This window comes from Panulirus ornatus, chromosome 1 (genome assembly GCF_036320965.1).
Source record: "Panulirus ornatus isolate Po-2019 chromosome 1, ASM3632096v1, whole genome shotgun sequence".
In the NCBI taxonomy this organism is placed as follows: Eukaryota; Metazoa; Arthropoda; class Malacostraca; order Decapoda; family Palinuridae; genus Panulirus; species Panulirus ornatus.
Window position 1 is genome coordinate 91,826,284 of NC_092224.1, and position 26,496 is coordinate 91,852,779.

A 26,496-nucleotide genomic window follows, 5' to 3' on the forward strand; every position below is an offset into this window, starting at 1 on the left:
TGCCGCATATAAAGACTGAAACTGTTCTAAACTGACCGACGGTAATCACTGAGGTTTGTTGACAAGTGTCATTCATGGCCGCTCCGGGCGAACACAAGACGTGGAAATTCATTTTTCATCTGACGTTCTTCGACTGACTTCAAGAACAGATGACTAATGCGGTCATGATCGTTCATGAATATAATCTATCAATACATTCGTATATTCGTTTTCAGGTAATTAATTCATTACTACTTAAAATAAAGTGTCTGGGGGTCTCCAAGACATGACAGACCTCTGACTGACTGTATAGATTCTTCTTTCAAAACTCACAAGTGTCCACATTGCTCCTCATTTTACTGATGACCTGCCTTATCTGACTAATGGGCTGACCAATAATACTACCTCTGCCTCTCATTACATTTACTGACACCTGCTTTACCTTAAGGGATATGATTATCGTCTGTAATGTAGTGTTTAACACAGCGAAATGCATATACTGACTTGATGTACAAAAGTTAATCAAAGATTTCATGTATAAAGACTTTTCATAATCAACATAACAATTCTTTTGGAATTATGAAAATAGGTAACATTTCCCCAATCAACGTATACAGTGTACTGATATGGTTGTGCTATGTTGTTTTAGTTAAATGTTTTAATTCTTGCATATATATTAACAGTAATTTCAACATCTACAAAATTTTTGAATTTCATGATTTCGCTATAACTGTAATGAATAATGTTATGAATGAATAATTGAATTACAAATAATATCAGTCGACAGACGTGAACTAACGATAACTTATCAATGTACCTATACAACAGTCAACACCCATCCACACAGCATTGGGTCACCTATCTATATGTACAGTCAACCTTCTCCCACAGCAGAACTGGATTATCTACATTGTCCGTAAAGAAAAAAAAAAAATCGTCCGCCCTGCATATATTTTCGAAGGCGATACACGGTCATGATATATTTAAGATACGAAAAAAATGGCGCTCCCAGGATGAAATCATCGTACATCTGATCGCAAAGACCTTGCAGTGTTTCCAACACCGTCGGCACCAGCAACCCGCCCCTCTGTACCTCAAGCTATCTTGGGGCAAAGCTGTTCTTTCTTTTCTTTTCTTTTTTTTTTTTTCTTATGGCTATTTCGCTTCTGGGCGCTGTACATCTTCCACCTGTGCTTTAAGATAGCTGGCTCTTACCTTTGTAAGGAGGCCAGAGCCCGAATTCTCATCTAAAAGCAAGAAAATATGAGATTTCTAGGCATGGCGCTCAAAACGATCAGTAATGCTGCTTCCTGCAACAACTCATGAATGTCTGAATTCCTTCAGGAGATTTAAGACCAAAACGGACCTAAAAACATGAGCCTAGAATACTTCAGGAGCCCTTGCCAATGCCATGCCCAGGCGTCTGCAGCCGGTAATCGAGGCCAAAGAAGAGACTGACAAAGTACTCAAATGTGTGACATCGCCTTTGAAAATGTGTGAGGGAGACGGGCGAGGTTTGTTTTTGCGGACACTCTGTCTATCTATCCAGTCAACACTCTCCCAGAACCGAACCCTGATGACCTATCTATCCATACAGTCAGCCCTCTCCAGTACAGAAATGGGTTATCTATCTATCTATCCACCTATATCTATTATATCAGTCCACCTTCCCCTTCCCAGAAGAGGACAGGTAAACTGTGTTACCGGTCTATCTATACACAGCCAGCACTCTTCCAGCACAAGGCTGGGTCACCAATGCAGTCGACCCCTCTCACTCTAATACACAAGTTTAGCTCGTGCAGAATCTCCCACAAACACATCACACTCCCATAAACTTATACAGGGAACACACATTCTTCCAACAGACACGTTCCATTCCTCTGTTCCCGCACCTTTCCCTCCCAATATCACCTCTCTCTCTCTCTCTCTCTCTCTCTCTCTCTCTCTCTCTCTCTCTCTCTCTCTCTCTCTCTCCCTGCACCACCAGAGACGCATCTCTTCATTCATTTCTCTCTCTCCCTCCCTCCTGCACCAGGGCTCTGGAGAACGTGGACGACATGCTGCGTACAACCATCCCAACCGTCGACCGCTTCCAGTGTCTGGAACGCCTGATGTGCTCCCTCTCCTCGTCCCAGCCGGAGCCAACGAGGTAAGTGTGTGTGTGTGTGTGTGTCTGAGAAAGTGTTCAGTGTATTGCCCTTGCAAATACACCGGAGCCAACGAGGTAAGTATGTGTGTGTGTGTGTGTGTGTGTCTGAGAAAGTGTTCAGTGTATTGCCCTTGCAAATACACCGGAGCCAACGAGGTAAGTATGTGTGTGTGTGTCTGAGAAAGTGTTCAGTGTATTGCCCTTGCAAATACACCGGAGCCAACGAGGTAAGTATGTGTGTGTGTGTGTGTGTGTGTCTGAGAAAGTGTTCAGGGTATTGCCCTTGCAAATACACCGGCCGGGGGGTAAGTCATGGGGATCGTGAGGGTGGGTGGAAGTGTGTGTGATAAGAGTGAGGCCGATTCGGTATCACTGGTGAGCTGAGTGAATGGCGTTCTAAAGGGGAAAGGGGGTCTTCTCAACTGCTTGAGAGAAGAAAGTGGCGTTTTATGATTCTAAAAAAAAAAAAAAAAAGTTAGATAAGACTTTTCATGTCTGAAACTGTTTTCTCTCTGCCACAGACGGAGGCTCTTAGAAGTCCGAACTCGAACCCATGAAGACTTTTCATGTCTGAAACTGTTTCCTTTACCATAGACGGAGAGGCTCTTAGAAGTTCGAACTCGAACCCATGAAGACTTTTCTTGTCAGAAACTGTTTCCTCTGCCACAGACGGAGGCTCTTAGAAGTCCGAACTCGAACCCATGAAGACTTTTCATGTCTGAAACTGTTTCCTTTGCCATAGACGGAGAGGCTCTTAGAAGTTCGAACTCGAACCCATGAAGACTTTTCTTGTCTGAAACTGTTTCCTCTGCCACAGACGGAGGCTCTTCGAAGTCCGAACTCGAACCCATGAAGACTTTTCATGTCTGAAACTGTTTCCTCTGCCACAGACGGAGGCTCTTAGGAGTCCGAACTCAAACCCATGAAGACTTTTCATGTCTGAAACTGTTTCCTCTGCCACAGACGGAGGCTCTTAGGAGTCCGAACTCGAACCCATGAAGACTTTTCATGTCTGAAACTGTTTCCTCTGCCACAGACGGAGGCTCTTAGGAGTCCGAACTCAAACCCAGGGGTTCCACCTAATGATTCTGGAGCCCTTAAGGCCCGCGGACTTGGATGAAATTGCCCTTTGAAAGAATGGACCTGCATGAGACGGTTCAGTGGGAACAAGTCCAGAGACTGTCGCTCCCAGGCTGATTCTTTTCTTTCTTACAAGATGCGATGAAAAAAAAAAGGGGGGGGCTTTCCTGTGGACTCGGTCGCCTCTCAATGTTTCATTTCTCATCCCCTCCAAGACGAGAGGAGCGTGACACTCGTCCTGCTTCATGAGAGAGAGAGAGAGAGAGAGAGAGAGAGAGAGAGAGAGAGAGAGAGAGAGAGAGAGAGAGAGAGAGAGAGAGAGAGAGAGAGAGAGAGTTCCAAGAGGGCAGAACACTCCATTCCTTCACGAGTGGTCAGCGTCTCCTGACGGTCATGGAAAACACTGGGCCAATCTGGACCTACCAGACTGGAGAGAGAGAGAGAGAGAGAGAGAGAGAGAGAGAGAGAGAGAGAGAGAGAGAGAGGGCAGTCATGCAGGGGCCTTGGCTCCAACACACCGTTACGACCAGGAAGACTTGGTAATGTTCCTCCAAGCAGGTTAAGAGATGCCGTCGTCGGATGATCCTTAATCACGGGAAGGAAAAAACACTTTGTTGAAGGACGGAAACACCACGAAGTCTTCTCCGTGATGAGAGCAAAGGTTCCCTCATGTCATGTACTTCCGAAGCGCTGCTCCAACCGAAGTTCGCAAAACCCTGAGGTCGAACCTCCCCGTATACCGTTAAGTGACTGGAAAAAAAAAGAAAAAGAAAGAAGCCTTGAATGATTTTTTTCCAAAGGCTGACACGACAATATCTCCAAATGAAGTCCCCCCAAAAGTACCCTACTAGCGAAGGAAGCTACGATCAAGTCTGCTTCATCCAAACGCGAGAGGTTCATGGCGTTGGGAAGTGGCAGTAGCGACCCTGGCTAAGGATGCTGAGCCGAAGCTTAACCCATCTCTCCAAAGAACCATTTCAGAGGCGTCTAGGGTGAGGAATGCCCAGACGCAGGCGGACCACCACCACCACCAGAAGACCAGCATGAAAAATGAATCTGTCATGCTCCCTGGGAGCCATAAGACCGCAGGCGAACATCGTCAGGGCCAAAATGAACGTACCCACAGACTCCCATGACGTGACGTCATGTCCACAGACACAGACGGAGGGGTAAACATTCTGCCATTCGAAATGGTTCGCGAACTCTGGTCCACATCCTTCGTGATGTGATCTGTGGACAGTACGGGCAAGGTCGGGAGGCACTCAACCTTCCAGAAACATTCCACCACCCAAGGATAACAACACCCACCTGCTGGAGCTGTTCCTCGTGCACTCGCTCCGGGAAGGCCACAAGAACATCCGCTAAACTTGGTTAAACCAAGACGGCCGAGCCAGGAACGTGTGAACTATAGAGTACACGAGTGAATGAACCTTAAATCAGCAATTCCAGTGTTCAGAATATGTCCGTCCGACGACGCTCGGCCCGTTCCCCGAGGGTCATCCGTTCCACAGGAACGGGGTCCGGGATGTGGTGAGGTGTTGTCGAGAGTGGCCAGGGGTTCCGGTCCCTGGACCCCCCACACATGGATCGGGTGGTGCTCTTTTTTTTTTTTTTTTGTCTCCTCTCGTCAAGACTTTGAGTGCTACGTTCACCGAGAAGACCATGCCTCACCGAGAAGACCATGCCGACCAATATACCTCCAGGGCCCTCGGCTCTAAGGACCAGTCCGTACGTCCGTTCATAGCCGCCCCCCCCCCCCCCCCCTGGCGGATATGATCACAACAGAGTCAAAGGTCTGTCTCCCTACCAGAGACAATCCAAAGGGGCTGACCCACTGATGATTTGATCGTCCAGGGACTGAAGACCATGCAATACATTGTCAATTGTCAATCAAAAACACGGTGGGAAGCCCTTCCCTCTCCGGCCTTGGTAGTGGACAGGAAACACGCTGATGGACAATGGTGCTGTGAACAGCATACTGCTCGGTCTCATAACAAACAAACAGGAGGTGAGACGGAAAAAAAGAGGGGGGCGGGAGCGGGGAGCTGGAAACCCTCCCCTTCGAGTATTTTCAATTTCTAAATGAAGGAACAGAAGGAGCCAAGGGTGGGGGTGGGGGGTGCTCAGCCTCCTCGAAATTCGAGCTCAGGCTAGGGTGTCTGAATGTGTGTAGATGGAACCAAAATGAGAAGAGAGAGACAGGGAGTATATTTGAGGGATGGGGCCTGGATGTTCTGGCTCTAAGTGAAGAGAAGCACATTCCCCAATAATACACATTCAGGTCCCAGGGCTATATTCAAACATAATTCATTCAAGCATAAGTGATTAATATCACAAAATGCACATCATGGACCAGCGTCATGGCTTCCCAGTGCGTCCTCACAATAAGGCATACCAACCATTCCGATGTGACGGGCCATGATCAACTCATTATCACATCCATCGTGGCTAAAGGTTCGAGAAGTTGTTGGTGAGAGTGTACATGCATTTCGCCAATCCTCAGGCACCTCACGATGATTCATACATATACTGAAAATCCTAACTAACCAATCAACAACACAACTACCCCCTTTCTAACGAAGTGCATGTCAATATCATCCACTCCAGCCGCCTTGCCACATTTCATCTTACGTGAGGGTTTCGCCAACTCACCTCTCTTCATCAAACCACTTGCCACTTGCTGTGACTCTCCCGCTCGGCAAACAACCCTGATTCAAACACCCTTACATCTACCGCCTCTCATCAATCACATTTAATGACCGATGGATGATAAAATCCATGGCTATGCGTGATCCTGCCAGTACGAGGACAAAACAAAAGAAATTGTCAACAGCGTGACATACAAATGCACACTAGCCTACCTGAAGGTACCGGCATCATCCCACATGGTCGTCTGGTGGCGATGGTTCCCAACGTGGCAGAACAGCCAATCAACACCCAGTGCTTCGGGGCGGCGTCATGCTAGCATTCCGTGCGTCAATTTAATCGTTTACGTCATTTGATGTCGCGTCCGTAGTCACACAAGCACTGTCAACGGCCAGTATTGCACTTATGACAACGTGAACAAGCAAGAAAGACCTAATAAATGCAACCACTTATTCTACGGACTGGCGACATTACCCATATGGCGTGTACGTACATGTAAACAAAGCAAATGAGATGTCTTTATAATCAAGATTTCAATAAATTTGAACCTCATCGTTTTAGAAAATGTGTAATAAGGAAATTAAACATATATATATAATTGTGATTACTTCGAAATATATTTTAACTAAGTGAAAATTGGAACGCACAACTATAGATCTTAACTTGACTCAGGAACCTGATGCAAATATAACCATTTCGTGCTCAATAGGTCTCGAAATTGACGATGATTTTTAAGAAAAAATTCATGCCAGAAATCTGACACAAAAAGAGCTCGTGTAACGCCGATTCTACCCAGCCAGGACCCATGAGAACAAAAAGAGGTTAGGGTGTCTCAGGCTTGGGGTCCATTGTTACACGATATATTACATACATTCTGTTTTGTTGATGAGTCTGTTATTCTGCTGATTTACGATCTTTTTTAAATAAGGCCCTAAAAAAAAGATAACATAGAGAGAAAGGACCCCTCCTAACAACCTCACCGCCCCCAAGCCCTACTTTTTCATATGGGTGGAGGCCCAGTCAGGTTTCAGCAGCTTATTCCCAGTTGTTTGCCCCGTGGCCCCTGCTGGCTCTCCACGCCCAAGACTTCCTAATCCTGACGGGAGGGAATAACATGAAGGAGCAACAACCACCCATGGAAAGTCCGAGCTAGAAAACCAAAACTCGTAGGAAATAAATACCTAAAACCCATCCTACATGGGAAGAAAACGTAGAAAATACCTTATTGTACCCAGCAGGCAATAGTGTGGGCATGATACAAACTCTATAATTTATCAATTAAACAAAAGATATAGACCAGAGTCATCAAGTAGCAGAAGCCATGCACAGGGAGTAGAAATTGCGTTGCTTCACGAGTAACTGGGCGCCAATAGTGTTGCCAGAGGGAGGGGCGTAGATATACGGTGGGACATGGCTATTACCAAGGAATATTTTATATATATAGTAACCACTCGTACAGTGTCTGAGTCGAGCCTCTGGTACAGAAAGAGATTACATTTTGAAGTCAAACACCCTTTTAATATAGTTCAAGTATATGTTTACTTTAAAAGTAAATGAAGGTGAATGATTCGCTTTCGTGTCTAGTGAGGAAGTTAATGTCAATATTAAAGTGAACGTGACACGTGCAGGTCAGTGTCAACAATCATTGTCACTCGGAAAAAAAAGAAATGCAATGCATCTTGGCTATGGTGGCCTGACCTTCACCCCGACCCTTAATGGTTGAGACAGAGATCACACCATCGTACGTAAAGAGGGAATCACCATGCTCGGGGATCGTAACGTCACTTCTAATGGATTGATACCCAAAGCCACTTTCCCCCTGAGTTCAGCTGTCTTCCTTTTGTAGTGTAATACCTCATTACCTTTTCCTGATTTCACACACTTTCCTCATTTAGATATCATCACCTGTCATTCATTTTCCTTTCTGTTTTAACATCAGTTCACCTTAACACTTCAGTGAACCACATAAAGCTCATGATAGCCTGTCACACACGAGCACATATTGTAATATATCTTTACCATCTGTATATCCTCTAGCCCACAGGTTCCATCGCTACCCATCTTCGACCCAACCTTCCAGCAAGGATTTATTCAAGATCCGTCAGCTGTCCTGCAAGGCTTCCCAGGATTCCAGCAGGACCCAGCCCTCCAACAAGCTCCGACGTTCCAGAATCCATCATTCCAGCCTCCACCAGCTGCCCAGTTCACCCCTCAGTTCCGACCTCCGCCCTCAGAACAGGTAGACCACGAGTGGTGTCATCACAGCCACAGATTCCTACATAGACTGTTGTATAACGGGGCTCAGAACAACGCTGTTGTAGGCCAGTCCGACACACTGTATATGTCTGTGTCGGTCATTTGATTATGGGACACTAGTTGATGATCTGGATGGGTCTAGGACTTAACCAGCGTCACCAAGCATACTTCATTGGCTCCTAAAGCCATCAAGACGACGATCAAAACATCTGTTCTCATGCCAAACTCGGCAACTCCTCCACCTTTTGTCTTGCGATATTCAGTAAATGTTATTCCCTACGTCATCCTAATTTCCATATTGTAATAGATAATCACATAGATGCAGTTGAGGGACGCAATCGCCGTGAAACTTTTGAGTCACGTCATCGAAAAAAATAGGTTGGGAATCAGTGGTGCAATGTTGTCAGGATCCGTGGTTTGGGGTCGCCATTAACAGATGGAAGGATGAGTTGTAATGTTAGGAGTTTGGCAAGGTGAACCACAGACACCAAGAGTGTGACTCATTATTTAACGACCTATCGCAGGAGCAACAATGGTCATTAGCAGAGCATATGAGTTATTCTTAGTCAAACAAATAATGTATAAGACATTATGGTAGGTTTGTACACTCACATGGGTGACGAGGCTCACAAGTAAATGTCTTTTTCATGTAAGTAAAAGCAGTCGTCGCTCTCGTTCAATTCCCGGACACGGCGCGTCCCATATATGGGATGTCATTAGTCAATAGGTTAGTATATCGAAGAAAATGCATATATAAAAAAATTCTTATAATTACACCTTTAATTAGATTACAAATGGATTTTAGAACCTCGTAAGATATAATCATATTACTCTAATTAGAATTCATTTAAATAGAATAATATCTACGTGATATTAGTCTATTACAAGACAACCATCACATCAAAAGGTCGCAGTCTTCCTTCAGCAGAGTGCACTTTATAAGTGTAAAAAAAGGACGTCAAAAACTTTAGGGGCTAAGAATGTCGCATGCATTACAACTACTTGGGCCACTGTTGATAACACCTGACACACTTAAGAGAGTGGAGGTTGGTCTCATGCCAGTAACCATCCATGAGTCTATCTTATATGTCCAATTCTCAGCCTTGCTAGAGCCACTTCTGCTTAGCTGGAGAAAATTATCAGCTTTGGTTTGCCCCAATTTTTCGCAACTTGTTTGGTATGTCTCCGTGTCTACCTCCATTCATTGCAGACATTCTCTTACTTGGGGCTTCCTATCACAAGCACTAGAGGAAGCTTAATACAGATTCATGCAATGACTCTCAAAGACTTGCATGATGGATTGCCGGGGGCAGTTCATATTCTTCAGACAACTTTTACATACATACACAGACCACATCGACCATAAGGTCCAAGGGAGGTGAGCAGACCTCAACACTACTGAAAATGATGAAGTTCCCTTAAAGCAGTAGAAAACGTAATTGAGAGGCTAGTTCCAAATTTGGCTCCACCAGGGGAAAGAGGAGTCACCCACTTGTGAATACAGCAAAATACAAGTTCTACATGTCATAGTCTTCCAATGCCTCGAGCAGTGTCCAGATTCTACCAGGGGGCTGCAGCCATTCAACCACCTTTAATAGAATCTGTTTGTACCTGAGACTGGCATCTAGACATGATGCTTTATTGTGCATTCGATGAATTTTCTCTTCCTAACTACTCAGTCCACCAAACAGTTGCCTAAATCTTGATCTACTACCACTTGCAAAACAGGGAAAGAGCAAAGCAGACGGCCATTGGGGTACTTGCAATTTCAAAAAATTGCAAGTGATATAACAATATCGAAAAAGATCGGAAATAATATGGGGAAAAGATGAAGGCTGAGTGAGCAGCATCTATATACAATACCTTAGTGGATGCCATGATATATAGTGGTAGTCTAATGTGTAGTTGTTGTTCCCTCTTGGTTTTACTTATATCACTGACACCAGTCAGCAACAGCAGATCTACAAAATCATTGAAATGTCTTCGCCATCACAGTATGATGGTAGAATACTGAAGATACCGGTACAAGGCACTCACAGAGGGTTAAAGGGAAAGAGTGAGGCCTATAGTCGGTATCTTACAAAAACTTAGTTTGAGAAATACACAGAAAGGCTAAATTTGTTAGCGTGATCTAGCTTATATGTAAAATGTAAATACGGTACACAGGTAACAGGAGGAAACATCACTGATGGTGTAGGAGAGAATCCACGAAAAAAAGCTTTCTGAAATGCAAGAACACAATGTCTCATAATGGTAAGCAGAAACAAGTGATATAACAAATAATTACTATTTATGTGTTACGGGGAGAAAGTTTTACATCCATGTTGCCCTGTCTCTCAACCTTGTATATATGTACCATGTTTTAATCTTTTGTATACATACATATGTCCAAGAGTAGGCCAAGTACCCAGCCAAGTTGTTCTGTCAGGAGACTTTCACAGGGTGAGGGACACTGCTGTGGAGAGAGAGAGAGAGAGAGAGAGAGAGAGAGAGAGAGAGAGAGAGAGAATGTTTGCTCAGGGATGACTAAGTCAATTCTATGATTTATGATGTGTAATTAGGTATTGCAGTCCAAGGAAAGACATTATTAAGGTTATTTACCATTAATATTAGCAAGTGTTTCTAACAGTTCAGACCATCGTCCCTAAGTAGTGAAGTACATATAAGTTGGCTGTGTTGAGAAAGGGGTAAAACCATGTTGATGAAAAAATGCTAGAAGTATTAGCACAAGATCGAAAGTTTACTCTCACATGTTTCATCAGTGCAGGTCAATCATGAAACAGGACAGTGGAATTGAAGCCAGAATATTAATGGTTTTCAGGAGAGTAGTAAAAAGAAAAACGTTCTAATGTGGTAAGGTCTGCAGAAGGAATGTGAATTGAAAACCATTATATTTATGATTGAAATGTGGGTTAATGTAAGGTTGAAACATATGGAAGATAACTCAGGTAAGGTGAAAGAACTAAGTGAGGGGGATGCACGTGTGTGAGTGATATATTTAGAGAAAGCTTTGGAATATTCTCCCAGTGTTATGATATTGAAAGATGTCATCTGTTGACTGATTGTTCCCATTTGATTTATGAATAATCTACAAAAAACTTTTTTGTTACCCATATCACCCATGCTGGCTGTATAATTGTTTCAGTCAAAATTTAAACTTCATTAGGCCAATATCACTTTACAGTAATAATGAAGATACCAATTCTTTCTACAGTTCGGACAAGGCAGCTTTCAGACATTACAAGCTTTCCCAGGGGGAACTGGCTTCCAAAACACATTCCCCAACTTCAGAGAAAACCCTGAAAGCCAAGTTCAAAACACAATCAGAAGACAAAGTCGACCTCCAGTACTGAGGCAACGTCGGCCCATAAGACGACGACCTCAAAGACGTGGTTTTCTTGGATTCCTCAGTGGACTTGGCAAGAGAAAGAAGCGAAGTGTCTTTGATGATGGCAAGAGAAAGAAACGAAATGTCTTTGAAGACTTAATTGGTGGATTCACTTCTGATAGATTTTTGGGGTGAGTGTTTGTCAATCACAGTAACTTGAACCGAAGTGTATTTTAAAATAGTACCTAAGAGCTTTCAAGCATGGAGTGAACAATATGATTTTGCTTTGGATGGGCTATCCAACATAAAATTACTTACAAGAACTGAATGAACGAGATACTGAGGATTTAACAATTTTCTGATAATGTTAGTTGTGTTATCAAACTTAATTCCAAAAAAGAATAAACCATGTCTCCTAAGATATTTTCTCTATCTTATCATATAAGACTTCAAACCTGTTTAAAATTCCAATATTTGCTAAAACTTCATTAGAATCACTTAAACATTACTTTCACACTTTTGAGATATTTTCCATGATGCCATAATTATTCTAAAAACAATCACATTTGTTTCCTGAACATGTTTCTCATTGACCACTGAAATTTTCTTGTACATGTTTGTTTTTATTTTCAACCTTTGTATTCCCCTGATTCAATCATCCTTTCAATTAACTGTCACAACACAGCTCTAAGTAGAAATCTTAACTACACAAGAATCTTATTCCATAATGACTAAGGTAAGATTTGGTTTATTCTTCCTAGGGTCTTACGATACACCTTATTTTTCTTGAATCCTCTGATCCTTCCAGTCTGCAGGTGTAAATTCGATCAAAAACATACATTATGCAAAAGAAACCTATATGATATGATAATGAGGTATTTACATATATAAACATTTCTATTTTTCCCAGGTTATTGGACCAGATGATGACCCAGTACTCATTCTACCCATACACACATGCAGCCTATATGGGTTACACTGGAGATCCTCGAAGATGTGAGAACTTGTATCCCTCATGTCCAACCACACCTGAGGAGATGATTGATGTTTTCAATAACATTCATAGATATTTCCCTGGTGGAATTCCATTCAAAGATAAGCTACCTTGGCCACTTAATATTCTGCTGCCTTAATCAGAGTCAAGTTGACAGTGGCTTGTACTGTCTTCTTGAACAGGCAAGCTAATATAAAACTTGGTTGTTATTTAATTTATGAGTTTGTTTTTGATTATAAGGAATATTTAGTATTAAGAAATGCTGTGATAGATACCCTTTGCCAAACCTATTGCCCAACATATCAGTGCTATTTGTGTTAAGGAAGTTGTCACTTTTAGAGATGAAACTGATTTAATAGAATAATTATTATTTAGTTATTTGGGTATCTTCGGCATTCAGCTGAGGGCAGGGACTGAAGCCAAACTTTTTCTTGCACAAAGAAACTAATGTGATAAGCTTCATTATGATGGTCCACTGTTTATTGTAACTGCACTATTTATCAAGCCATCATAATTTCTCTGCTGTTTATCAGCATGATATATATACATAATTTTATCAATATTTATTCAGTATTGCTCAAAACTCTTTTCAGCGGAAAGTTTATTTACATATTTCCTGTCCTAGTACTTGTAACACATTCACAAAAAAAATTTCTTAATGGATCTGTTAATTTACAAAGAAACCCAGATGTAACCATTTTGTACATAACTTGCTTTACCTGTGCTGGTCACTTGGTATAAATACATATTTACTATACAATTATTGTTTTCCTTATACAATAACATACGCAATTACCATGAAGATTTCCCAGAGGAAGACATCTTTTAAGAGATGTTCAGTTTTTAAATGTGTCATTTTTCTTAGCAGAATTCGGTATCACATGTTACTTAGTAAACAGTGACTTTATATACTTGATAGTTTTTCCTGCCTTAACAAAGTAACATTAAGAACAGACAAACAATGGCCTCATTTGCACACATCCACCATCTACCTGTCATGTATAACCATAAAAGAAAAGAAATATAATGGTTTTCCTATTTCAAACACTAATGGTATCAGTAAATCTTTTGAAGTTCCTAGCATACACACAAATTTATTTTGGGCCGATAATAGAATAAGAAAGTAAATTGTCATGTTTCTAATTACACATTTGCTCTTCCACTTTAATTTCCTCTTCCTCAACTTTTTGCCCTTTCTCTGTAACTAAATGCCATATATTTACCTCGGTTGTCTTTATATTATGTAAACTCCTAATACATCCAATGAAACCTCCATTGTGTGCTTTCCAGTTTCCATTTGCAAAAGCCCTCAGGTTAACCTGATCAACAAAAGAGAAAACTGTTAATGACAAAGGTCCAAAATTTTTCTGACACTTATATTGTATGCCAATGATTAGCTCACATCCATCACAAATACATGAGTATCACCATTAAGTACCTCAAGAGGCAAATCCCCTCAATAACTGCCACTTTAATTCAATCAACTATCTGACAATACTGAGGTCATACATAAAAACTGATAAGTTGTCATGTGATGGACAACCCAACCCAGTTCAACCACAATGAGAAAAGTAACACTACACTGAATAAAGAATGTAACAATCGTGGATACAGATGTAAATCTTAAAACCAAATTTCGTGTTTTAAACTTAGCCACTCCTCAAGAGCCACAAAAATTGATAGTTTACATGATATGCACAAAATTTATAAGAAAAGAATATGACATTGAGCCTAAGTGCCAACCACTAACACATTCAAGTATGCAACTTCTACAAAGAACAGTAAATCTAGAAATTATACACATTGGTTAAAAACTCCAGGCTTCTCTGCCTGGATGATTATGAGAAAAGGTGTTATGAAAATATTCATGATGACTACTATAGTTGACCTCTTTGTCCTCTGCCTCGAGCAAGAAGAAAGTTTCAGAAATGAGAAAAATAAATCAAAAAGTTGACATCTGATCTTTTGAGGGACCAGGTGGCTTCAGTTCTCCATCCCTATCTGAGTTACATGCTTAGCGCAGTAACTTTGGTAAAGAGCCCTGTAATTAAAGATGAATTCCAAAGATTAGCAGGATGAGTCTGTCTAGAGGAATAAGAAAATGCCATCTGCAGTGATTTAGTGTGTACAAGGGTTCATTCTTTTAGGAAACTCAAGGCTTCAGAACAACTAGGAAGGCAGATGAAAGTGGCAATTCTCTCACATTATGCTAGATGTCTGCCTCCTTGTTACTCAGAAAAACATTGCCTGGATAAAGGTTCAGGTTAAGCTTTTCTCCTTGTGGACTGGAAAGCCATTTGAAATGTTTTAAAGATAATCTTGTGTCTGTCTTTTAAGGCCATAAAAACTTGGTAATGGGGTTGGAAATTGAATGCAATCAACATATATTCTTTTGACTGTTAAGCTTGAACAAGAGGGAATATATGTGTGAGAGGTGGAGGGAACAAAAAGCAGGAGACGAAACTGGTGGTGGAAGGATGGAGAGAAAAAGATTTTAAGTGATCCGGGCCTAAACATTTAATTAAAAATGAGAAAGGAGGATTTCCAGTCCCCCACTCCCTCTCCTTTTAGTCGCTTTCTACGACACGCAGGGAATACGTGGGAAGTATTCTTTCTCCCCTATCCCCAGGGACAATATATATTCTTTTTATTATACTTTGTCGCTGTCTCCCACATTAGCGAGGTAGCGCAAGACAACAGATGAAAGAATGGCCCAACCCACCCACATACATATGTATATACATACACGTCCACACATAGCACATATACATACCTATACATCTCAACGTATACATATATATACACACACAGACATATAGGGGTTAGTATGAAAAAAAAAAATATATATATATATATATTGGCGGAATGCGTGCATAGTGCCATTGTACAAAGGCAAAGGGGATAAGAGTGAGTGCTCAAATTACAGAGGTATAAGTTTGTTGAGTATTCCTGGTAAATTATATGGGAGGGTATTGATTGAGAGGGTGAAGGCATGTACAGAGCATCAGATTGGGGAAGAGCAGTGTGGTTTCAGAAGTGGTAGAGGATGTGTGGATCAGGTGTTTGCTTTGAAGAATGTATGTGAGAAATACTTAGAAAAGCAAATGGATTTGTATGTAGCATTTATGGATCTGGAGAAGGCATATGATAGAGTTGATAGAGATGCTCTGTGGAAGGTATTAAGAATATATGGTGTGGGAGGAAAGTTGTTAGAAGTAGTGAAAAGTTTTTATCGAGGGTGTAAGGCATGTGTACGTGTAGGAAGAGAGGAAAGTGATTGGTTCTCAGTGAATGTAGGTTTGCGGCAGGGGTGTGTGATATCTCCATGGTTGTTTAATTTGTTTATGGATGGGGTTGTTAGGGAGGTAAATGCAAGAGTTTTGGAAAGAGGGGCAAGTATGAAGTCTGTTGAGGATGAGAGAGCTTGGGAAGTGAGTCAGTTGTTGTTCGCTGATGATACAGCACTGGTGGCTGATTCATGTGAGAAACTGCAGAAGCTGGTGACTGAGTTTGGTAAAGTGTGTGGAAGAAGAAAGTTAAGAGTAAATGTGAATAAGAGCAAGGTTATTAGGTACAGTAGGGTTGAGGGTCAAGTCAATTGGGAGGTGAGTTTGAATGGAGAAAAACTGGAGGAAGTGAAGTGTTTTAGATATCTGGGAGTGGATCTGGCAGCGGATGGAACCATGGAAGCGGAAGTGGATCATAGAGTGGGGGAGGGGGCGAAAATTCTGGGGGCCTTGAAGAATGTGTGGAAGTCGAGAACATTATCTCGGAAAGCAAAAATGGGTATGTTTGAAGGAATAGTGGTTCCAACAATGTTGTATGGTTGCGAGGCGTGGGCTATGGATAGAGTTGTGCGCAGGAGGATGGATGTGCTGGAAATGAGATGTTTGAGGACAATGTGTGGTGTGAGGTGGTTTGATCGAGTGAGTAACGTAAGGGTAAGAGAGATGTGTGGAAATAAAAAGAGCGTGGTTGAGAGAGCAGAAGAGGGTGTTTTGAAGTGGTTTGGGCACATGGAGAGAATGAGTGAGGAAAGATTGACCAAGAGGACATATGTGTCGGAGGTGGAGGGAACGAGGAGAAGAGGGAGACCAAATTGGAGGTGGAAAGATGGAGTGAAAAAGATTTTGTGTGATCGGGGCCTGAACATGCAGGAGGGTGAAAGGAGGGCAAGGAATAGAGTGAATTAGAGCGATGTGGTATACCGGGGTTGACGTGCTGTCAGTGGATTGAATCAAGGCATGTGAAGCGTCTGGGGTAAACCATGGAAAGCTGTGTAGGTATGTATATTTGCGTGTGTGGACGTATGTATATACATGTGTATGGGGGGGGGGGCATTTCTTTCGTCTGTTTCCTTGCGCTACCTCGCAAACGCGGGAGACAGTGACAAAGTATAATAAAAAATATAAAAAAAAATATGTATATATATATTTATCATTATTATTTATATTATACTTTGTCGCTGTCTCCCGCGTTTGCGAGGTAGCGCAAGGAAACAGACGAAAGAAATGGCCCAACCCCCCCCCCATACACATGTATATACACACGTCCACACATGCAAATATACATACCTACACAGCTTTCCATGGTTTACCCCAGACGCTTCACATGCCTTGATTCAATCCACTGACAGCACGTCAACCCCGGTATACCACATCGCTCCAATTCACTCTATTTCTTGCCCTCCTTTCACCCTCCTGCATGTTCAGGCCCCGATCACACAAAATCTTTTTCACCTTTTTCACTCCATCTTTCCACCTCCAATTTGATCTCCCTCTTATCCTCGTTCCCTCCACCTCCGACACATATATCCTCTTGGTCAATCTTTCCTCACTCATTCTCTCCATGTGCCCAAACCACTTCAAAACACCCTCTTCTGCTCTCTCAACCACGCTCTTTTTATTTCCACACATCTCTCTTACCCTTACGTTACTCACTCGATCAAACCACTTCACACCACACATTGTCCTCAAACATCTCATTTCCAGCACATCCATCCTCCTGCGCACAACTCTATCCATAGCCCACGCCTCGCAACCATACAACATTGTTGGAACCACTATTCCTTCAAACATACCCATTTTTGCTTTCCGAGATAATGTTCTCGACTTCCACACATTCTTCAAGGCCCCCAGAATTTTCGCCCCCTCCCCCACCCTATGATCCACTTTCGCTTCCATGGTTCCATCCGCCGCCAGATCCACTCCCAGATATCTAAAACACTTCACTTCCTCCAGTTTTTCTCCATTCAAACTCACCTCCCAATTGACTTGACCCTCAACCCTACTGTACCTAATAACCTTGCTCTTATTCACATTTACTCTTAACTTTCTTCTTCCACACACTTTACCAAACTCAGTCACCAGCTTCTGCAGTTTCTCACATGAATCAGCCACCAGCGCTGTATCATCAGCGAACAACAACTGACTCACTTCCCAAGCTCTCTCATCCCCAACAGACTTCATACTTGCCCCTCTTTCCAAAACTCTTGCATTTACCTCCCTAACAACCCCATCCATAAACAAATTAAACAACCATGGAGACATCACACACCCCTGCCGCAAACCTACATTCACTGAGAACCAATCACTTTCCTCTCTTCCTACACGTACACATGCCTTACATCCTCGATAAAAACTTTTCACTGCTTCTAACAACTTGCCTCCAACACCATATATTCTTAATACCTTCCACAGAGCATCTCTATCAACTCTATCATATGCCTTCTCCAGATCCATAAATGCTACATACAAATCCATTTGCTTTTCTAAGTATTTCTCACATACATTCTTCAAAGCAAACACCTGATCCACACATCCTCTACCACTTCTGAAACCACACTGCTCTATATATATATATACACAAGTTTTGGAGAGAGGGGTGAGTATGCAGTGAACTTCAAGAAAGATTCCTAAACGAGGGCATAATAAAATCAAGCTAAACTCCTCTTAGATGAAAGCAAAAATCCATCATAAACTTCTTGTTTTTATTGTGTCAGTGGGAAACTGGCATTATGACATTAATGGATAAAATAATCTAGAGCAGAAAGATTCTAAATTCAATAGTATGGAATATGCTCAATTACATTAATCAGGTGAGCCAATAATATGGGAAAATAGAATTCCCCTCAATGAAATAACACCTGTACCTGTGGCAGATCTCAAGAGGAAAAACAGTGGTTAATAAAACTGTGGTTGAGGGAATCATTTACTTTAAACCAGTTTACAATACGGTGCAGAAAGTACTACAGCCACCTTACAACAATTGAATATTTTCAATCTGATCGCAAGTAAGTATTTGAACATGTAAAAATACAGTAAAACCTTGGGGATATGAAATTCTCTAATACAAATTTTCATGTTAAGAAATGAGTGGGATTCATGAAGGCCTTTGCAAGTGAAAACATATTCATTCACATATAGCAATCACACCTGTTCTAACAACCAGTAACCACTGAAAAGTAACCATGACATTCAGAAGTAATAAAGTTAAAATTTTCCATGTAAAGGTACATATTTCAGTCGCAGTGCACTAATAAGGCTGACACTTAATATCTACTAAGCTACCATCCCAGTGGTGCTACAACAGGCCTCCCTGATAACAATCATAATTACAAATATAAAAACAAGAAATATCACCCACTTATCTAACCATGCACCTGTTGTTAAAACTTTCAAAGTAGTTTCAATACAAGTAAATAATTTGAAATGTGTCTAATGCTTTTCAATCAGGGGTACCTGCAGTGTAGATCACTTTCATGTTTGCTGAATCAGATCTGTAATCATTTAGTGCATAGAAAGTCAATTCTAAAAAGCCATACAATTACAATATTTTTATAATTCTTGTTTCCTTTTATGTCCTAGCATTAACATACAGCACATAAAGTACCGGAGGTATTTTGAACATACATCTTGGATACTTACATTCACACACAACATAATTGCCATTATAAATGTTATTTTTACCCTTATTCAATCAGTAACATTAGTTTCACACAGTGTAGCTACCAGTAAATATTACATTAACAAGATACCAAGTTAGATAATTATTTACATAAACAAACAAACCTTCACATACATATTCATTCACATCAAAGTTGGGTAGGACAACCATAATGTTAAACGTTGGATTATATACGTAAAAAATATATATATTTTAATGTCGTGTTGAGGAATATCAAGATGGTGCTCAAACAATCCCCTTCCATCATACATCAGCATATTACAACTTTGTGATGGTTTCATTTCATTACATGGTCTGTAACAAGTGTACACATACTTTACAGTGGTGAATCAGAAGCGGCACCATTCATCCTCGGTGGCTCAGTAACTTGGAAGACTAAGCATCATCTGAACCATGGCATTAAGCAAATTTAAGTATAATTCTGTTCCCTTCTCATTTAAGCTTTACACAACAAAATTTCTGCCAACTGGAAATAATATTCAGTCACTTAATGACTAAATAACCAGGGGGCAAAAAAGAGACTTCTGTATACATAAATAGCAAGAGGACACTAGCACAAATAAATTCCAGACTTTTAAGACCTCCAAAAATTTTAAACAACTCACATGAGATTTCCTAAATTTACAGTTGTCTCTTTGATTACAAAAAAGTATTCAACAGCAGAATGTGGCATAAATTTTCCTTAAACTTTACCAAACTTTGTAAACAATATCAACAGGATAAATGTTAACAAGTTCAACACCTTTACTACTGTCAAATGTAACACATGACCTTTATTAATTCCTGATTGGATTTCTGACAGTGAAGTCCATGAAAGACAGATTGGCCTTCATCAAATGGCTCTCTTACAAAGCAAGCAGCACTGATCATTACATTATGATTTGTTACGATCTTTAGTTCCAACAGGGGAACAAACAAGAAATCTTACTAGCAGTTTTGATCTTACTTGACTTACAGCAGCTGGCACATGGGTTTTCAAGAAAGGAGTTGCTAAGAGGTGTTGCATAATCTAAGGTAAATGATGAGGTTCAAAATACAATAAGTAAATTATGTTAACATTGCTGAAATAAACATCTATTATTTCTCATTCACACCAAAGATAAAGGCTATATATTATCCATATGATCCTGTATCAGATAAATGAATTTAGCATTTGGTTAATGTCAAGCATGGACTTCCGTTGAATATAAACTGGATACAGACTCACATGATTCATATCCCTTGGGTTTTCACTGCTACATACAAAAAGATAAAGAAAACGAATATACTCTTTCATTCTACATGAAATGTAATTGAATTGGAAAAAAGTTATGCTCAGTTAAAAGGAAAAGAATAATAAGTACTGATACAGAGCTGAGATGGTTCTCAGTTTTAATTCATAAAGGCAATTTATAGTTCAGAGGATAAATGTAGCTTTGTGCTGAGTGCAGTGATGCTGAAAAGAAATGCAGGGAGAAATATTCCTCTAACACCAACATTATCTTGTGCTTTGTAAGACACAAATTAGATCAATCAGGCACAATGATTATTTCATTTTACACCTAGAAAATCAAAGCAGCTTTATCTTATTATACTGAGTAAAAGTTTAGACAGTAGGAATAGTACTATGAATGTGGAAAGGCCAAAAACTACTACTCTAAGTATGATACAAAGTAATTAATGGATTAACATAATTTTAACACCCAAGCCAGTCCACATTCTATCAAATCTTACTCCATATCAACTGTTTTGACTAAATTGTGACCTAAAAGTCAGCTATTTATTTTTTCTCAATGGTTACATGGAAGAAAACAAAGTAAGCCCCATGACAATATAAGAGTTAAGAAAAAATCTCCCCAAGACCATCCTTTTCTTATCTAATACATACAATTGTATAAAAGGCATTTTATGAAGCAAATCTATTGCTGATGGTAAAACATACAGGCATAATTCACCTTTATGCAAATCTTACAAGTTACGAAATTATCAATAACAGTGTAATATTCTTTTAGAAATATAAAGAAATAAGAATATTCACTTGCATTCCTGTACTGAAATCTTCAAGAAATCTCTTAAACTGACTATTCAAAACTGACAATAATAATAATACTAATAATAATAATAATAATAATTATAATAATAATAATAATAATAAAGAACTAAGATTAAATGTTCCTTGAGTCCGAGCTGTCAAAGGTTTTTTGTTGATACTGTACCACTAATTTCAGGTGATATTCCAGTATTCACTACTTATGTAGTACACCTAAATAAAATCATAAAACAGTAAAAAATAAGTATTTATCTTTATTTTCTGATTACTGAAAAGACAAGGGTAAATATTTACAAAGCCACATATATATTTTGTAACTAATTATAATTAAAAAATCATCAAATTTCATCATGATTTTGAGTAATCACCTGCAATTACAGGATAATAAAATCAAAATTAAAAGTACAGTCAATATCTGTTAATATGTCAAAGTCATCCTAGCTGCTACTAAGAACATGTGTCTGGTTAAAAAAATACAAGTGAAGGCAAAGTCTAAAGGATATGGCAGATGCTCTTCTCACGGAAAGGGTTGGCCCTGGGGTTTCTAGCTGGGTGGCACAAATAGTCGTCCTTCTGATGTTCGCGCACATACTCCTGGAACACAATTATATTACTTCACAAAATAACAAATTACCTCACTGACGTACTCCTGTAGCTCAGTACTGAATTACTAAATTTAGGTACAGCTATAATGCTGTCATATTATGATCAAACACACACACTTCTCTAATATGCTCCATCAGGCCTCAGTATGCATAACGAAAATCATAAATTCATAACTATGTATAAGACGGTTGCAATACTAGTCATCACTGGCACACTTTGCTGCCAACTGGCTAATAACAGTCTCCGGAGCATAAAATCTTGCAGGAACATTGCACGAGTCAATACATTCGCATGATGATGCTTTAGATTATGTCATGGGCTTCTCTATAATATGAAAATCACTGGAATATTCCCAGTTTTTATCTAACAAAACAAAATGCAATCAGAAGGCTATGTAGAATCTTAATCCTACTTGCACTGCCTATGAAACTCACCAAGTCAAGTCAGTTTTCATCCAGCAAGCAAGACTATGAACACAAGTCATGTGCGGCAGAGCACACAGTCCTACTTACAGGTTTCTCAAACTTCTCTAAAGAGACCTTAACAAGAAGTAAGTTCTCCTGCAGCAAACAACAAAGTAGAGGCCAAGCCAAGTGTAGGAGCAGGAGCACAGTTCATGAAACTCTTCAAGTTCAGCATGATTTCAAATACAAAATCAGACTTAGTAGAAGCAGTAGGTTCTATTCACAGTGCCCATACAGCTCACTAGTAGTCCTTACTAAGAGTTCCTCTGAAGTAGGTATTGAGGCAGAAGAGAGTCCAATCCCTTGCAGTCAAAATCCTATACACAAACAACAAAAGACTCTCCAGAACTCACAAGGAATTCATCTTCTCCGTGTCTGGTTGTAATGTCAGCATCTCCGTAAAGCCACTTCTAGAATTCATGCGTTATTTTCTCTCTTTTGCTGAATATTCATGTGATATAATCAGTGCAATGTGCCCATTATGGAGCTCCATGAACTGTGAATTCAGTGAATTGTCTCAGTAAATTATCTACTGTGATTCCAAGATGTATGTCACTGATACCAATTGAATGATGTCTTGACAGCCTCACATACATTACATATATATGCGTTAGGAAGCAGAGAAGCATGCAATTTTCATAAGCAAATATAAGTAGTCTTAAACTATGTCAGAAAACTACTGTAATCAAGAACAGATATAACAGATCTTCATGCACCCAGCTGCTCATATCAAAACGTTATCCTACTGACAAGAGTTCAGTATAGCCCTGAGGAAGCAGTGTGCTTTTGGTGTTCTGGTTTGTCTGTGTGCATGCTTGTTAATAGTAAATAGATGCAATTCTTTTGATTACTTCAAAATGAGGTTGGGTGACAATATGAGTATGTACACTGCAAGGTGTGAGCCAGGTATGGATGTTTGTGTGTGCACCACTGTGAATGTTCGGTGCATTTATTTTTCATAGCTTCAATGGTATTTGCATTAACTAATTTTTCACACTGCATTATCCATTCAAATTCTACTTGACTTCACTTTGCATATGTAGGTAGTAAGCATTTCAAAATTTCACCATGTCAATCATCACAATTTTCATTTGACAACAGTCTGGTGTCATCATGTTTTCAAATCTTTACACATTTTGAACTCCACCTGCAAATGGTAACATATTAAGTGAGAAGCCACCTTCAGTAAGGATGTATCTTAAAAAAAAAAAAAAAAAAAAAAAAAAAACACAGCATCACTGAGGACCTTCCTGCCCTAAAGGTGCTCACCTTACCATGCTGCCACATTAACCACATCCTCAAAGTTAAAGGAACCCTATGCATCTAATAATTCTTTTATGCACAATCATTTCTCCTGCCTTACCAAGAAAGTATCACAGAAAGGTTAGCAATGGCCTCCTCTGCACATGTCCACTTTCTAGCTGTGAATAAGGCACTGTCATGTGTGCCTGACATCAACCACCAAACTCTAACACTGTTCCATGATTCATCTTGACCATGTTTCAGTCAAATGAATACATATTGCTTCCCTGTATACCATATCAATACAAATGATTCCATCCCAAACATTCTTCTCATTTCTCTTACAGTTCAAGCCCTGATAAACTAAAGCCTCTTTCATACTATCTTTTTATCTCCTTCTTGGTCTTTCCCTGCCCTTTCCACCCTCTACTTTTGACACAGATCCCCTTAATCAGTAAATATTTGTTCACCTCTCTATAAGCAACAAGCCATTTCAGCACGACTTGGTCAGCTCTTTCAACCAGACTGTGCTTACTTCTGTAACACATCTCTTTTTTTTCATAGTAATAGACATGTCATGGGCAAAACATGGTCCAATCAAGCCCATCTCTGGTAAAAAGAAAAAGTGAAAAAAAAAAAAAATTAATCTAAGATCCACAAGTATTTTCAGACCTACATCTGGCAGAAAGGTTATAGCAAGAGGGAAATACTAAGAAAGAAGAGAATTCTAAAGCTTGCTGTTCACGGAAGAAGGGAGTATCATAAAGGTCAAAACTTGCTTGAATAGTCTTCACATGGAAACAACACAAACTTCATTAATTTCTGCAGTAAAACAGATTAGGAACAGTAGTTCAGCAGCTAGGGACTGGGCTCTTGTGGTGAGACATTCTGTACAGAAGTACATATGTTGTACCTCAAACAGAGGAAATGGTAATGAGAAGAAAACAATAGTATAAGGGAAGACATCACAAAGCAATGGAGCTTAGAGATGTGCAGTGGCAGCAATCATGACAGCACTGCAGCCAGCCAGAGAGCAATAAGTATAGCAGGATACTAAAGGAGGAAAAAAACTATGAAAAAAAATTGTAGACATAGCAGGAAAAAATCCACAACTTTTCCATACATTCAACATTCTGATGACATTTCACCATATGTGCTGAAGATGTATCCAGCTACACAAGATAAACCACTTGATACACTTTTCAAGATGTAACTAGCATGAAGGAAAGTGCAATCGGAAATGAAAAGGGCAAACATCATACCTATCTATAAGAAAGACCAGGAACAGGCTCCAAAATACAGGTAGCCAGCTTACTAACTAGTGTGGTGTGTGAGATTCTGGAAAAGACGATTATAAAGCAACTGGATGACTTTCTACAGAGGACAGATCACTAAGTGAGAGATGGTACAGTTTTAGAGAAAGGAAGTCATGCATAATAAATCTCTTAAGTGAGTTCTATGAGAGAGTGAGCTTAGCCTTAGAAAAAAGGGAAAGCTGAGTTGATTGCTTGAACAGTACATGGATTGCCAGAATGCATTTAAAACTGTACTACACATGTGGCTCATTAAGAAGCTGGAACACCAGGCAGGAATATGGGCGAAACTCCTTTGATGGACAAAAGATTGATCTCAGGGAAGGACCAGACAATGCATGCTAAAGAAGCCTTCCCCAAATAGGTTATTCACTCCCTCCCATTAGGTAAATAACATACATGTCTCACAGGAAGCAAAAAAATTCTCTGCATAATTAACAGACCATATAAATAAGTGAAACTGTCTGTCACAGCACTGTAGCATCCACCAAAAAACTTGTTCAATATTAGCAATAAAATGCAAAGAACTTCTTAAGAATGGGCAATATGTGCCACGATAAGATATAACATTATTTCAACAAGTGATAGCAAGATACTTATCTGACAAATAATCTTTACAAGTATCTCTCCAAATCATAAAATCTTATGAAGCGTTTTACAATACAGTCATTCGTATACCTTTATTACCACTACGTACAATCCAGAGTTTCCATCAAAACTCATGAAGATGCATATACTTTTCCAAAGTACTTTGCAGTACACTCTCATATACCTCTCTCATGATGAAGTTTACCAGATTCCTGCTCATGGTTAAGCCACAAGTGAAAAGTCGCCTTCAGCAATGCTGCATCACTGAAATGTTATCTTATTCAAATAACTTTTTGCTCCAAAGAAATCCACCCTTTCCCAGTAACTGATCACAGTGTAGCCTTGAAGATGGAGGAGCACGTAGAGAAGGGATTCTGGGACTACATAACAATAATGATAACTAGATACTCCAACTGAAAAGGTAGGAGCTTAGTGGGATCTAACCACTATGACCTTGCTGATCTCTAATCACTCACAGGACTCACAGACAAAGGAGAATAAAGACATTTAAGAGACATCATTGGACTCTCCTCATCTGTGCATGATGATCTGGACAGTGAGCAAAGTGCAAACACAAAAATAAGCAAATTTGAAGGCAAATCTCTACCTCTGCAGCTCAATATCAATGGATCAGTTTTACCAGAAATCCTGCAAGAGGTTACACCATGAGTGAAAAGTCACTTTTGGCAAGGTTGTATCAATGGGAGTACAGTCTTGTCAAAGAACCCTCCAAAGGAGTTTACATTTCCTGTTACAGGAAGAAGCACAGCCTTGAGCTAAAAGAGCCTTCATAAAGGTCCTGGGTAACACCAAGAGTTTCACAGAAAATGGTCACACTGCAATTATACATAAAATG

At 40.1% G+C, this 26,496-nt stretch overlaps 3 protein-coding genes across 4 annotated transcripts in view; 1 reads left to right on the top strand and 2 right to left on the bottom strand.

Annotated features, from left to right (window-relative positions):
- LOC139750883 (kelch repeat and BTB domain-containing protein 8-like) overlaps nt 1-6,359 on the bottom strand; it is a 66,002-nt gene extending 59,643 nt beyond the window's left edge. Inside the window, exon 1 of the mRNA XM_071665762.1 lies at nt 6,070-6,359. The gene's annotated coding sequence lies outside the window, so the exon portion shown is untranslated. The remainder of the gene's footprint in view (nt 1-6,069) is intronic.
- Nucleotides 1-13,192, top strand: part of LOC139750897 (uncharacterized) — a 36,186-nt gene extending 22,994 nt beyond the window's left edge. For both annotated transcript variants that reach the window (XM_071665784.1, XM_071665776.1), the window contains exons 4-7: nt 2,015-2,128; nt 7,892-8,093; nt 11,325-11,629; nt 12,349-13,192. In XM_071665784.1, coding sequence (XP_071521885.1) covers nt 2,015-2,128; nt 7,892-8,093; nt 11,325-11,629; nt 12,349-12,571 — 844 coding nt within the window. In that variant the 3' untranslated portion in view covers nt 12,572-13,192. The remainder of the gene's footprint in view (nt 1-2,014; nt 2,129-7,891; nt 8,094-11,324; nt 11,630-12,348) is intronic.
- Nucleotides 13,193-18,629: 5,437 nt separating this feature from the next.
- LOC139750818 (guanine nucleotide-binding protein subunit gamma-1-like) overlaps nt 18,630-26,496 on the bottom strand; it is a 42,916-nt gene continuing 35,049 nt past the window's right edge. Inside the window, exon 5 of the mRNA XM_071665627.1 lies at nt 18,630-22,021. The gene's annotated coding sequence lies outside the window, so the exon portion shown is untranslated. The remainder of the gene's footprint in view (nt 22,022-26,496) is intronic.